This window comes from Muntiacus reevesi, chromosome 6 (genome assembly GCF_963930625.1).
Source record: "Muntiacus reevesi chromosome 6, mMunRee1.1, whole genome shotgun sequence".
Classification (NCBI taxonomy): domain Eukaryota; kingdom Metazoa; phylum Chordata; class Mammalia; order Artiodactyla; family Cervidae; genus Muntiacus; species Muntiacus reevesi.
Genome location: NC_089254.1, coordinates 85,902,210 through 85,917,778, shown reverse-complemented (window position 1 = coordinate 85,917,778; position 15,569 = coordinate 85,902,210). Strand labels below are relative to the sequence as shown.

The window sequence follows — 15,569 nt, the reverse complement described above, 5'->3', positions numbered from 1 at the left end:
TCTCAATATTTTTGAGAGAAGCCACTTTCAATTTAACTTTTTTCTTGCCTAATGGAATCTAATACATAAATAAAATAACTTCTCTAAATCATTAAAAGCTAATAGAAAATTAACAGGGTTATGATAGATTGCTTTTCCTTTGTGGTGAACAGACAAGGTAGAACTAATCATCTTGAGTGCCCTTCGGACACATGAAGTACCATCTACTTTCTCAAGGGAGGATATTTGAAATTAAAACATGCATGAATTCTCTACTTCACCTGTGGTGGGTTTGATGGCCCTCTGCAAATGTTGAACTTAGAGGCTACGATTCTCTGCCCTCCATTATTCACACCACATTCAAGAAAGGAAAGCATCCTTAAGCAGTAGATATATTTTTGAAAACAGTCTCAGTCACTTAGTTCCCAAAAGGGAGGCAGTCTTAAGAGCGATGATAGAATATTGCTGACAGTAGACAACTTGGGGGGCATATTTTGGTATAAGATAGTTGTCACTACCATCTCAGTAGATTCTCAGTAGACTGCTCTACTGGTGGTGTTCACAGAATGGGAAGGAAAGCTTAACTTGAGTTGCATTAGTTTTCCATTGCTGTGTAATAACTCCATATTTAGCAGCTTAAGACAAGCTCACACAGTTCCTGTAGACTGGAAATTCAGAAGCAGCTTAGCTGGGTTTTTCTGGCTCAGGGTCTCTCATGAGTTTGTGGTCAAGGTGTCAGCTGGAGCCACAGCCATCCAAAGGCTTGCCTGGGGCCAGACAACTCCCTTTCTAGGTGACACCCTCACATGCATGGCAAGTGGGTGCTGGTTGTTGGCAGGAGGCCTCAGCTCCTTGCCATGGGGCTGTCATAGAACTCTCATGATAGTCTAATTATTTCCTTGAAGTGAGCAGTCCAAGAGAGAGCAAGGCAGAGGCCAAAATGCATCGATGACCTAACCTCAGAAACCACATGCCATCATTTCTGGAATCTATTATTGTTTACACAAATCAACCCACTTAAAGTGGGAGAGAACTCCATGAGTGCATGATTCCAGGAGGTAAAATTATTGGGGGGCAACTTGGAGCCAGGCTATCACAGGATATGGTGATTTTTTTTGACTTTTTATAGAGCTGGTCTTGGAAAAAATAGTTTTTCATTTTGTTTTGTTTTAAACATTCCTTCAGCTCTTATCTCTCTGCCTTTTTGAGCAATCCTTTATTTCCAGATGTCAGCACTTTCAAGTTGGCTCCTTCTACTTCAGGGGTACCCCTCACATTCTTCCTTCCTCACAAATTCAGTAAATGTTTGAGGATGAATTGAGTGTCCATCATTGTTTGTCCACATCAATAAACAAAATCGTTCTGTTCATCAACCTTACCTTTTATATAAAAGCTGCTTGTCATAAATTGTTGATCCATAATTTCTGTTTTTTTTCTATAGCATTTGTGAGATTTGATGCTATTTCCAGGTAGATGATGTCAGAATTAATTTGACTTATAGGACAAACAGTTGGTGCCCCAGAATTTCTTTGTGGTTTAGGAAACCCCTTTCCCCCTGTCCCCCACATTGGAATTGGGTCCAGAACCTCTAGTAAACCAATTTAGGGTGAGGGGTCAATGACTGGCAAAATTCCTTTAAAATAACACTTTTCTTTTAATAGAGATAGTCTATGGTCTAATTCAAAAGAGTGAGAGGGAACCCTAAGGCCTTGACATAGAAATGGTACTAGGGGATCTCACTCATTTGTATCAATTTCACTGCTTTAAGCCTACTTTTGTTTAATGGAAATATCATCAAGCTATTTCACTCAGCAAGGTCTTTTCCACAATGTGAAAATGCAAGGCTGAAGGGAATAAGTGAATTTGAATGTTAAACAGAGGCAAAACCATTCATATAATTGTCACTATGGACACATGAGGAGTGTCAGAGATTAAAGTAGCTAGTTTTGCCATTTCCTTTCAAAACTGACACAGTGAGATTTGAATTTCCCCAAATATGGTAGAAAGACTTGATTCATTGTTTATATGTGTATTTATATCCTAGCCAGTATTTCAGAGCATTTATATCTGAGTTTAGCTCTAACACGTTTCTTTCCATGGGACTTTCTTTCTTTCTTTTTTTTTTTTTTTTCCGTTTTAAAGTTGTTTGGATCAATGCATCTTTCTCCAAATGTCAGATTGGTCCAAATCAAGGAGGTAAATGGAAACTAATGTCACTCATCAAGTTGATGATGTGAACGATTTATTGGCCCCGATCATTTAATACTTTCATAACGTCAGGGAAAGAAACTCTGGGCTCTTATTATGGTAAACTGTCCTGTCCGCATTCAGTGACTGATCACAAACCTGTGGCTAGGATTAGGATATGACAAATGGGGGGAAGATGGAAGGCTCATTAATATTTTATACCCACAGGTGGAAGACATGCAGTGGGCCAGCAGAGAGCACACGCACCCCGCGTCCGTCTGCAGCCTGCCGTGTAAGCCCGGCGAGAGGAAGAAGACGGTGAAAGGAGTCCCTTGCTGCTGGCACTGCGAGCGCTGCGAAGGGTACAACTACCAGGTAGACGAGCTGTCCTGTGAGCTCTGCCCTTTGGATCAGAGACCCAACGTCAACCGCACAGGCTGCCAGCTTATCCCCATCGTCAAGCTCGAGTGGCATTCTCCCTGGGCGGTGGTGCCCGTGTTCGTGGCCATCTTGGGAATCATCGCCACCACCTTTGTGATCGTGACCTTTGTCCGCTATAACGACACGCCTATCGTGAGGGCTTCGGGCCGCGAGCTTAGCTACGTGCTCCTCACGGGGATTTTCCTCTGCTACTCAATCACCTTTCTGATGATTGCAGCCCCGGATACCATCATCTGCTCCTTCCGGCGGGTCTTCCTAGGACTCGGCATGTGTTTCAGCTATGCAGCCCTCCTGACCAAAACAAACCGAATCCACCGAATATTTGAGCAGGGGAAGAAATCTGTCACAGCACCCAAGTTTATCAGTCCTGCCTCCCAGCTGGTGATCACCTTCAGCCTGATCTCCATCCAGCTCCTGGGAGTGTGTGTCTGGTTTGTTGTGGACCCACCACACATTATCATAGACTATGGAGAACAGAGGACTCTAGACCCGGAGAATGCCAGGGGAGTGCTCAAGTGTGACATCTCTGATCTCTCGCTCATTTGTTCACTGGGGTACAGTATTCTCTTGATGGTTACTTGTACTGTCTATGCCATTAAAACAAGAGGAGTTCCAGAGACTTTCAATGAAGCCAAACCTATTGGATTTACCATGTATACCACCTGCATCATTTGGTTAGCTTTCATCCCCATCTTTTTTGGTACAGCCCAGTCAGCAGAAAAGGTAAGAAATGCATTTGCCAATCGTTTTCCTGGAATTAATTTCTTCCTTTAGGATGTTTCTCTTTCTTTCGCTTTGGCTCACTTATATTTTCCCAAGAATCCTGGTGTATTATATATATTCAAGGTCACTTTGCTCTGAATATTTGTAGACTGAAGCTGATTTTCCATGAAAAACACTTTAATGTGTTTTCCTTGGCGAGGTTGAAGATTGACAGAGCTCACATCACTTTCTTGGTCCTTCCTCCCAGCTCTGTTATCAACTAACATAGCTGTTCTTTTCCAAATGTTAAAAGAGGAAGGGAGAAAGGGCAGACATGATTCAGAGGAGTGAGCTCTGCCAGAGGTATCTCAATGTATGACAAATGCCTCCTTTTCCAGTTCTAATGTGACTCTGAAAGAAAGCTATTTCTTAATAATCATGATGGTTTTAATCATAGAAGCAAACTGCAACAATACAAAGAAATTAAATGGCTTAGTTCAATCTGAACCATCTTACTATGTCTCTTTAGTCCCCATTCTTATCATTTTTCCATATGTGGAGGATGGTGACGAAGGTTTAAGAAGCAATGGATAATTATATAATACAGTTTATATTTTTTTAGAAATTGAAGATCATTTGAATTTCCCCAAATCATTTTATTTTCTTTCTAATCTTCCATAAACGTCTCCATATAAAACACTGCATGTAAAGAACATCTGTGTTTGAAAGGAAATACGTGCCGAACTGAATGTATATATATCTATGTATAGAAAAGCAAAGGATTAATGTTAACCATGAATTCAAGGTTTGGGTGGTGTGCCGGAGACAGACAGCTTGTAAAACAAAGACAAATGCTACCGTTCTAAAGGGATAGCTCTTCAGCCTTCATTGTATACGAGAAAGTTCTTCTCTTGGTGTAAAGATGTAAAGATTGTTCCTTATCCATCATCAGAAGTCATGAGGAATTCAAAACATCTGGGGTGGGGGTGGGGGTGGTGATTATATTCCCTGGATTCTAACATTTCAAGTAAAGTCCTGCATAACTCTTAAAATTTCAACTAATTCAGAGGGAAAATACTCAACAAGCGCATGGAGAGCTCATTAGTATGAGCATTCATCCCTTACTCGATCAATGTGGTCTTCAACTTTGAAAGATAACAAACGTACTTCAGCAAATGCACCAGTGAATAGAGCAAATTTGCCATGGGTTCCAGACCTGTGACCTTTCTTGACTTGACTGATCTGATGGAAGTCCTTGAAAATGGCAGGAAAGTAAAGTAAGACAGTTTGGGGCTCTAAAGCTAGCAACTAGAAAACATTATATTTTGGCATATGCAGATGGAAATCTATTAGGATCAAATTTGTAAATTGTACATAGGAAGAAATTTGTGTCTCTCAAAGTTTATTAGATCTGTTTGGACATGGTTAGTTGGACTAGTCGGGAAAAACAATATTTTTCACGGTCTGGAAATGTCCACATTAAGTGAATTATTAATAACATCAATTTAAGTGGTACTTGTATTTGTGTTTGAATATATTTTAAATATATTGTTTTACCTGGAGAAAGCCAGAGATAGTTTATTTTGCTTTCTTGTGGACAACAATTTTTTTCCCGCTGTGCTGGGTCTTTGTTGTTGCTTGGACAACTCTTTAGTTGCTGTGGGTAGGGGCTACTATCTAGCTGTGGTGTGCAGACCTCTCATTGTGGTGGCTTCTCTTGTTGTGGAGCACAGGCTCTAGGCACATAGACTTCAGTGGTTGTGGCTCCCAGACTCTAGAGCACAGGCTCAATAGTTTTGGCGTAGGGGGAACCCAGTTGGTCCACGACATGTGGGATCTTCCCCGATCAGGGATTGAACCTTCATCTTCTGCCCTGGAAGGCAAATTCTTTACCACTGAACCACCAGGGAAGCCCAACAATAAATACTTAGCCAAACAAAATCTCCTGAGCTCTGACATCTAACTCCCTTTTTTTTTTTTTGGCTTTCACTCCCCTTATATTTTATAAATGACAGCCTGCTCTTACTTTTCATGTTGTGACTTCAAGGGCTTGAGGGAGCAAATATAAGTGCTTATAAGATGTTATTTCTATTCAGAGAACTCTTTCAGTGACTTGATTTTTAGAATAAATAAAATCATGGCCCTACATCAAGCTATTGAACACCCTCATAGTCATTCAAACACGGATCATACTAAATTATTTTTTTTAAGGTAATTGAAAAAAAAATGACCACTGAATCTCAGATCAGAAATTCTGCAGAGTTGCAGCTGTCCCCTGAGGAGCAGTGGTGGAGACAGTAAGAGTTTCTGGATGAAATGGACACATGAACAAATCACGGGGTGAAGGCTGCCCAGTGCTGCAGGGACTATGGGATTTGTACCACTCCATCCAAAAGCCTCTAGTTTATGTACATACTTATGGGTGTGGATGTATCAGTGCCTCCAGAGAGATGACTGAATGCTAGCTAGCCAGAATTCCTTTTCTTCTTTTAGCTTTGTGGAATCATAGTAAGTCAAAGAAGCATAATGTAAGACCAATTTATAAAATATGCTAATTGGAATTTATTTGTATTGATAATATGATTGAACGTGGAGATGACTGAAGAAATCAAGAAGAAACACTAATTTTAGGAGTTTTCAGAACATTGGAAAGTGCTCAAATTGTTTAGTTAGGCTTGGAGATGCTTAATTTAGACCAGCTCTACACCAAGAGCTATTATATGATAAGTAGCTGAGATTTACTACTGAAGTCTTTTGTATAATACACTTATGTGCCATCCTAACACTTCACATTCAAATTTGCTTCCTGCTATTCTCTGTCAAAGTATCTAATTATTCAAAACAATACACAAAATGTTTGAAACTGTTTATTTTTTTTTGCATTGCTAAAATTACACAGATATTAAATGTGAATAAAACATTTATATCTCTAAAGGCAGGCTTTGTATAAGTTTTATTGACTTTGGAAGACCAAAGAGTGGGTCAGCTCTCCACTCCCATTTATAATGCTCAGCCAGTTAACTCTGCGTTATCGGCTTGAAGTGTTCGCCACAGTCGGGTGGCACACACAGCCATTAATTCAGCAGATCCTTATTGAGCATTGTGTCCAGCATCGTGCTAATTATTGAGCCATGTCAGTCTGATTCCCAGAGCCTTCCCGGTACAAAGGCCCAGCCTGGCTCCCAGCCGATGCTGTCTGACGCCTGCCAGCTCCAGCAAGTGCCAGGCTCAAGGGCAGGAGAAAATCAAGCTCAAGGGCAGGGGGAGATGGTGAGGAGTCAGATGTGAGATGAGAAAGCCAAATGAGAGCTATGCATCCTGTGACACAGAATTTATAATGTGGAAGATAGCAGAAGAGCAAAATTTCTTTCAGTATGCTTTGAATATTGGAAATGACAACCCACTCCAGTATTCTTGCCTGGAAATTTCCATGGACAGAGGAGCCTGACGGGTTACAGTCGGATTGCAGAGTCAGAAACGCCTGAGCTACTAACACTAACTATACATTGAATTCTGTTTCATAGAGGCATATCTATAGGAGAAAACCCATCTAGCCACATAGGTCTCTCTGAAATTATTACAGAAGTAGGAATAAAGAGTAAAATTAGTTGAATAATTTAAGCAGATGTTTTAGAAAACCTCTGAGTAAAATCCAGTTATAAAGGAACTTTTGTAGCATTCATGAGGACAGAAAGCTCTCTAAAGTATGTCTTCATTCAATGACAAAACATTATTTAAATTTCCCCACATTCTTTTTCTTTCAGATTTTAAAATCAAGATGAATCACATTTTTTCCTAATACATTTTAGTGACATCATTTATTAGCTTTGTACCTAGTGCTGCATTCTACTAAATCATAGTTTAATTGCACTTTTTTTTCCTATAAAAAATCAGCCTGAGGGGAGGGGTGGAGACACAGGCATGGGCAGGGACCAACGTGAACTTTCATCATTAGGTTGAAAAGACAAAAATTAAAGATATAATTAATGTAATAGTCAGGAAGAGAATACTCAAGGGTGGTTAAGGGTTGTTAGGATGGCAGAAATATCTTAAATACATATTTTACCATCTCTAATTGAGTTCATAAAGCCTAGATAATCAGACAAAGGTTATGACACTGCCAAGCTCCAAGGAATACAGTGCTTCAGCCGGAGCATGGGGTGGAAACAAAACAAAACACCCTAGAGACAGAAAAGAAAATAAAGCTCCAAAATGTCAAACAGCCCATATGTCCTGAACCAACCTTTCTGCCTTCACCTGGATGAGTTGTGCAGTCTCTATCTAGTACCCTAAGTCAGAAACCTGGTGTTATGTTAGACCCCTCCCTCTACTCACTTCTACTCCCTCTATCCACCCCTTTATTTCCTCTTCTCACCTTCCAATGTCATCCTTTATCAGTTCATGGAGGGTAAGTTGTGTCTGTCTGATGTGTATCTGAATGAATATGTCTCTTAATGTTACAGCCTTTCGTGTAGCATGTTCTCAACTAATGCCTATTGAATGAGGAAATGGAGTGCCTTCTTTGCACATTAATAACATGATATAATAATAAAAATGCTTGATTGTTATTTTATTATTTAAGTTAGAGTATGACATAATGGTAACTTTATATAGTGATCATATTGTGACTCCCATTAGAACTTTTTTTTCCCGAAAAATATTTTTCCTTGAATGATGGGCCAAATGCATTTTTTTAAAAATTTTTGTCAGTATCACTTATTGTGATATAGGACTGCTAAATATTTAGGGAGAAATATAAAAAGGAATTCTTAAAGTTGTCCTTAGTTTTGTCTAAAATGCACAACTCAAAGGAGAATTGATGCTGTTTTCCCAGATGCTTTTTGCATGACAAAAGCATCTCCCTTATGTTTTCACTCAATCTGTTGATAAGAGCAGAAGAGTGCAAGGGTGCGGAGGTGGATGAGTGGAGACAGGAAGAGTGTGAACTCTGGAGTGGGAGGAGGTGGGTTCAAATTCTGAAGCTCTGCTGAACTAGCTGAGAAAATGCAGTGAAGTGGCTCCCTTTGTGCGATAGCAATACATTCCCTGGAGAAGGCAAACACAGATACAAAGCAGCATGAAGCATTCGCCTGCCATCTGTGCCCAGCCCTGTTCACAAACGAAAGCAGACTTGACTTCATACCATCTAGGACAGGGCAGGAAGATGATTGACTTAAAAAAATCCTCTCATCCCATTATGGTATGTTTTTGTATCAATAGATACCTCCTGGTAGTTTTGAGGAAGGCATGGCAACCCACTCCAGTATTCTTGCCTGGAGAACCTCATGGACAGAGGAATCTGGCAGGCTACAGTCCATAGGGTCGCAAAGAGTTGGACACTACTGAAGTGACTCAGCACACCCACACAAGCATGGTAGTTTTGCTGAGAGTTACATGCTGTGAGTCATAAGATGTATTTAGTACATAACAGGCAATCAGCAGAAGTTGGTTGCTATTACTATTAGGCTGTATTGCATGAGGGCAGAAATCATATTTTATCTTGCTCACTATCATATCCTTGACACCTAGCATAAAACTGGGCTTGGAATGGGTTTTCCAGAAATAATTAATGATTAAATGCATTTAAAATTATCCAGCTAGTTGCATTAATTTCTCCAACCATTTAGACCATGTCTGTGGAGCATCCCAACCAGATGAACTTTTTCAAACACAGGGGCTTGCCTGACGGTGAATCACACAAGATTACAGAAGTTAAAAACAGATACAAGAATCTCCAGGACTAGGAAGAGAGAGAAGAGAGTGTTACTGCTCTGAGGCAATATGTAACTGCTTTCATATATTCAGCAGAAAATACTAGAAGAAAGGCAAGTGTCATCAGAAAGTGGTTGCTGAAATGCTTGGGTTAAAACTGAAAAGTGAATAATTCTAACAAGAGTTGTGCGAGGTGGTTCTGAAAACAATAATAAAGTCCCTGCTTTGAGAAGTAATACAGATGAGAAAAGAACAGCCTGAAAACCAGGGTAAGAGTGTCAATATAACCTAGACAGCAATGGAAGTAATTTTCAGAAGAGATCAGACCAACCATAACTGTCTCCTAACTTTTTCTCCATTTCTGTGGAAAGAAAGGAAGGAAAACAGTGATCAGTATCCATCTTGTGTGTCCACAATTGTCATAATAAACTTTACAGAATTTTCTTTCCTTGTTCACTTAGTCATTTGAAGCTGATTCCTTTAAAGGTTTCACAGTGTCCCACATTACAGAACAATTTCAGGTATTATGGGAGATTCTGTCTAGTCAAGATTAATCATACCAGCTTGTTACAACCAACTCTGAAAGGAAAAAAATAAAATAAAAAAGAAAAACAAACAAAAAAGGCTGGAAAAGAAAACATTTATGGTAGCTCATTTATGCATTTCCTAATGGCTCGGTCTGTTGAGAATTTGCCCTGCAATGCGGGAGACCAGGGTTCGATCTCTGGGTTGGGTAGATCCCCTGGAGAAGAGAATGGCAACCCACTCCAGTGATCTTGCCTGGAAAATCCCATGGACAGAGGAGCCTGGCAGGCTACAGTCCACGGGGTCACAGAGAGTCAGACACGACTGAGGGACTAACACACACTTTATACACTCAGTAAAAATGACATGCTTGTGAAGATATAGAAGAAAGAAATGAAATTAAGGAGATTTAAGGCACACTATGTGTGTTAAATTGCTTTGGTCGTGCCTGACTCTGCAGCCCCATGGACTGTAGCCCACCAGGCTCCTATGTCCATGGGATTCTCCAGGCAAGAATACTGGAGTGGGTTGCTATGCCCTCCTCCAGGGGATTTTTCCAAGCCAGGGATCGAACTCACCTCTCATGTCTCCTGCACTGGCAGGCAGATTTTTTACCAGTACCACTACCCAGGAATCCCCAGGGCACAGTGTAAGCAAGCCTATTAAGTAGCCCTTCTAGAGAAGACTGCCTTAGCCAGGCTTACTACTTTTTTTTTTTTTTTCCCCCATTTGTTCTGGATATTACTGCTGCAGAATATTACTGACTTAGACATGTAGGGAAACTCATTGTAGGGGTGCCTATTTTACTAGATGGCAAAAAGAAATATTGGCGCAATGAATCTAGCCTAGATTCCGTGATCCCACTTTTTTGGGTGGCTTAGAGGAAGCTGTGTGGTTTGGGGCTGCTTAATTTAAGCATTTGACTATTGGTGAGATTTGTACCTCCATCCCTCTCTTTTAAAATTGAAATTGAGTTTACAAAAATTTGAATTTTCTATGTCCATTACAATAAATTATTAATTAATACTTAAATAGTCAACCTGGGAATTTAGTCTTTAAGCTTGCATATCTCACTAAAATGGTTTAGCTTTCTTAATATCTTTGAAATGCTGGAGAATTAGATTTGATTTAGGCCCAAATGTGAATATTTTCTGAGATATAGGTACCATGACTTTATTTCAAAATGTTTAGCAGGAATGCCGTACAAATAGACATTTTTTTTTTCTCTATAGGCAGAACTTTAATGACAACCCAGACTGTTGATGGTACAGAATGCAGTGACTAATTTACTTATGTAACTTTAAATTGCATTTTCCATGATTCAGTAGCTGCTTATATCTCGTGGAGCACGCAGGGTGCCAGGAAGAGCAGATTGCAAGCAAATAGTTCCTTTTGGCTGTAACCATATATCCATTTTTATGTTGAGAAGTTTTTTAAAATCTCTAAATGCAATTTCACATGGATTGGTACCATCCACCTCATAGTGCAGAGAAATAGTTAACCAAATATTAGTATAAATTCCAGGTTATTTAGAACAAATGCAAAGCAGACTTATTTGCATCATTTAAAGAAATATGAAAAAGTACTTAGTCTAGTTTCTGGTTCAAGATATTATCTGGCACAAATATATATATGTGTGATATATGTATATCACTCTAAATTGATAGTGAAATGAAAAAAAAAAAAAGAAGGAAAGAAAAGGAAACTAAAATAAAGGAAGAAAAGAGAGATGGGAGAGAGAAAGAAGGAGGGAGAGGTGGAGGGAGACAGAGAGATCATTACCTTTTCTGAGATCTTGTGGATTTAGTTCCAGACCACCACAATAAAGCAAATAACACAATAAAACAAGTCACCCAGATTTTTCTTTTTTTGTTTCCCAGTGCATATAAAGGTTCAGTTTGAACTATAGACTATTAACTTTGCAATAGCATCATATCTAAAAAAATGCTTATTACTTAATTAAAAATACTTTATGGCTAAAAATGCTGTCATCTGAGCCTTGGGCTAATCATGTCTTTTGGCTGGTAGAAGGTCTTGCCTTGATGCTAAGGGCTGCTGGATGATCAGGGTAGTGGCTGATGAAAGGTAGGGGGTAGGCTATGGCAATTTCTTAAAATAAGACAGCAGTGAAATTTGCCTCATTGATTGACTCTTCCTTTCAATGCTGTTTGATAGCATTTAATCCACGGTAGAACTTCTTTCAAAATGGGAATCAATCCTCTCAAACTCCACTGCTGCTTTATCAATTAAATTTATGTAATATTCTAAATCTTTTGGTGTCATTTCAACAATCTTCACAGCATCTTGACTAAGAGTAGATCCTATTCAAGAAACCACTTTCTTTGCTCATCCATAAGAAGCAACTCCTTAGCCATTAAAGTTTTATTGTAAGACTGCAGCAATTCATTCATCTCTTCAGGCTCCACTTCTGCTTTTTTTTTTAATTTCTAATTTCAGTACATTAAATTTAGTCATGTACATGACTAAAAAATTAATTTTTTTTCTTTTTAACAAAGTGTAACATAAAAAATCCAAAACAGAATACTTGACATTTACAATTCAAAATCAAATTAGAATATTAAATATTTACAAAACCATATCTTTTAAAAGTATTTACAAAATTACATGCAATTTTATAGAAATGGCATAAAAGAATGACTCAAAAATGGGAGAATTTTCCTTCAGTCCTAAAAAGAAAACATGTCCAATATAAGCTGTGAAGATTCTTGAGTATATGAGGACTTCAGTTTTAATATCAAAGTTAAAGACAGGCCCCACTTCTAATTCCATTGCTCTTACTATATCCACCTCATCTCTAGCTATTTTCTCCACTGAAGTCTTGGATACCTCCAATTCTTCTATGAGAACTGGAACCAACTTCTTCCATACTCCTCTTAATGTTGGTATTTTGACTTATTCCCATAAATCATGAATGTTCTTGATGGTATCTAGGGTGGTCCTTTTCAGAAGCTTTTCAATTTGTTTTTTCCAGATTCATCAGAAGAATTATTATCTATGGCAGCTATAGCCTTATAAAATATATTTCTTAAATAATAAGACTTGAAAGTGAAAGTTTAGTCACTCAGTTGTGTCTTACTCTGCAACCCCATGGACTATAGACTGCCAGACTCCTCCATCCACAGGATTTTCCAGGCAAGAGTACTGGAGTGGGTTGCTATTTCCTTCTCCAGAGGATCTTCCTGACCCAGGGATCAAACCCAGATCTCCCACATTGTAGGCAGACGCTTTACTGTCTGAGCCACCAGGGAAGTCAGGGAATGACTTGAAACTCAAAATAATTCCTTGATTCATGGGTTGCAGAGTGGTTGCTGTGTTAGTAGGCAAGAAAGTAACATTAACTAACATAATAGTCATTGTATATCTCCATCAGATCTCTTGGGTGACCAGGTTTATTGTCAATGAGCAGTAATATTTTCAAAGGAATCTTTGTTTCTGAGCAGTGGGTCTCAATAATCCACTTAATAGTCAATAAAGCATGCTGTAAACAGATTTTCTGTCATCCAGACTTTGTTCTATTTGTGGAGCACAGGCAGAGTAGATTTAGCATAATTCTTAAGGATTTTTACAATGGTAAATGAGCATTGGCTTAAAATTAAAGTCACCAGCTGCATTATAACTTAACAAGAGTCAGTGTGTGCTTTGAAGCTTTGAAGCCGGGCATTGACTTCACCTCTCTAGTTATGAAACACCTGGATGACATCTTCCAATATAAGGTTGTTTTGTCTACACTGAAAATGTGTTTTTTTATGTAGCCACCTTTATTAATTATCTTAGATGGATCTTCAGAATAAATTGCTACAGTTTCTACATCAGGATTTGGTGCTTCACCTTGCACTTGATATTATGGAGATGACTTCTCTCCTTACACCTCATGCACCAGCCTCTGCTATCTTCAAACTTTCCTTCTGCAGCTTCCTCACCTCTCTGAGTATTAAATGAATACAAGAGAGTTAGAGCCTTGCTCTGAATTAGGTCTTAGTTGAAGGGAATGTTGTGGCTAGTTTGATCTTCTATGGAGGCCACAAAAAATTTCTCCCTATCAGTAATTAGACTGTTTAACTTTCTTTTCATTTATGTATCCACTGGAGTAGCATTTGAATTTTCTTCAAGAATTTTTCTGTTGCATTCACAACTTGGCTAATTGTTTAGCATAAGAGACCTACTTTTGACCTATCTTGGCTTTTGACACACCTTCCCCACTAGGTTTATATTTCTTGATGTTGTTCAGTCTTCATTCGTGTCTGACTCTTTGCGACCCCATGGAGTGCACCTCCACACCAGGCTTCCCTGTCCTTCACTGTCTCCCAGACTTTGCTCAAACTCACGTCCATTGAGTTGGTGATGCCATCCAACCATTTCATCCTCTGCCATCTTGTCCTCCTCCTGCCTTGAATCTTTCCCAGCATTAGGATCTTTTCCAATAAGTTGGCTTGTCCCATCAGGTGGCCAAAGTATTGTATTTCTAGCTTGATTTAAAGAGAGATTTGCCACTCTTCCTTTCACTTGACCATGTAGAGGTCATTATAGGGTTATTAATTGGCCTAATTTCAGTATTGTTGTGTCTCATAGAATAGGAAAGTCCAAGGAGAAGGAAAAAAACAGGAGAATAGCTGACCTTGTAGGTGAAGCAGTGAGATATATTATTATTGTTCAGTTGATAAATCCTCCTTGACTGCCACCCCATGAACTGCAGCACACCAGGCTCCTCTGTCCTCCACTGTCTCCTGGAGTCTACTCAAATTCATATACATTGAGTTGGTGATGCTATCTAACCATTTCATCCTCTACCACCCCCTTTTCCTTTTGCCTTCAATCCTTCATAGCTTCAGAGTTTTCTCCAGTAAGTTGACTTGTCCCATCAGGTGGACAAAGTATTGGAGCTTTGGCTTCAGCAACAATCTTTTCAATGAATATTCAGGGTTGATTTCCTTTAGTACTGGTTGGTTTGATCTCATTGCAGTCCAGGGGACTCTCAAGAGTCTTTTCTCACACCACAATTCAAAGCATCAATTCTTTGACACTCGGCCTTCTTTATGGTCCAATTCTCACATCTATAAATGACATGGAAAAATCATAGCTTTGACTGTTCAGACCTTTATTGGAAAAATGATGTCTCTGCTTTTTAATATTCTGTCAAGGTTTGTCATAGCTTTCCTTCAAAGGAGCAAGCATCTTTTTATTTCATGGCTGCAGTCACCATTCACAGTGATTTTGGAGTCTAAGAAAATATGATCTGTTACTGCTTCCTCTTTTCCCCCCTTCTATTTGACATGAAATTATGGGACTGGATGTCATGATGTTAATTTTTTTAATTTTGAGTTTCAAGCCAGCTTTTTCATTTTCCCCTTTCATCCTCATCAAGAGGCCCTTTAGTTCCTTTTTACTTTATGCCATTAGAGTGGTATCATTGCATATCTGAGGTTATTGATATTTCTCTCAGCAGTCTTGATTCCAACTTGTGATCCATCCAGCCCAGCATTTCCTATGATGTACTCTGTATATAAGTTAAATAAGCAGGGTGGCAATTTACAGCCTTGTCATACTCTTTGCCAATTTTAAACCAATTAATTGTTCCATGCCTGGTTTTATCTGTAGTTTCTTGACCTGCATACAGGTTTCTCAGGAGACAGATGAAGTGGTTTGGTACTCCCATCTCTTTAAGAATTTTCCACAGTTTGTTGTGATCCACACTGTTGTAGGGTTTAGTATAGTCAATGAAGCAGAGGTAGATATTTTTCTCAACTCCCTTACTTTCTCCATGATCCAACGAATGTTGGCAATTTGATCTCCGATTACTCTACCTTTTCTAAATCCAGTTTGTACATCTGGAAATTCTCAGTTCACACACTACTGAAGCCTAGTTTGAAGGATTTTAAGCATAAATGTGCTAGCATTTGAAATGAGCACAATTGTCCAGCAGTTTGAACATCTTTGCATTGCCATTCTTTGGGATTGGAATGCAAACTGACATTTTGCAGTTCCATGTGGCAGTGCTGACGTTT

General features: G+C 39.1%; 1 protein-coding gene across 1 annotated transcript in view; it reads left to right on the top strand.

The window, feature by feature from the left end:
• The window catches only part of GRM8 (glutamate metabotropic receptor 8), an 801,794-nt gene that overhangs the window by 691,350 nt on the left and 94,875 nt on the right, over window positions 1-15,569 (top strand). Inside the window, exon 8 of the mRNA XM_065939117.1 lies at window positions 2,395-3,330. Coding sequence (XP_065795189.1) covers window positions 2,395-3,330 — 936 coding nt within the window. The remainder of the gene's footprint in view (window positions 1-2,394; window positions 3,331-15,569) is intronic.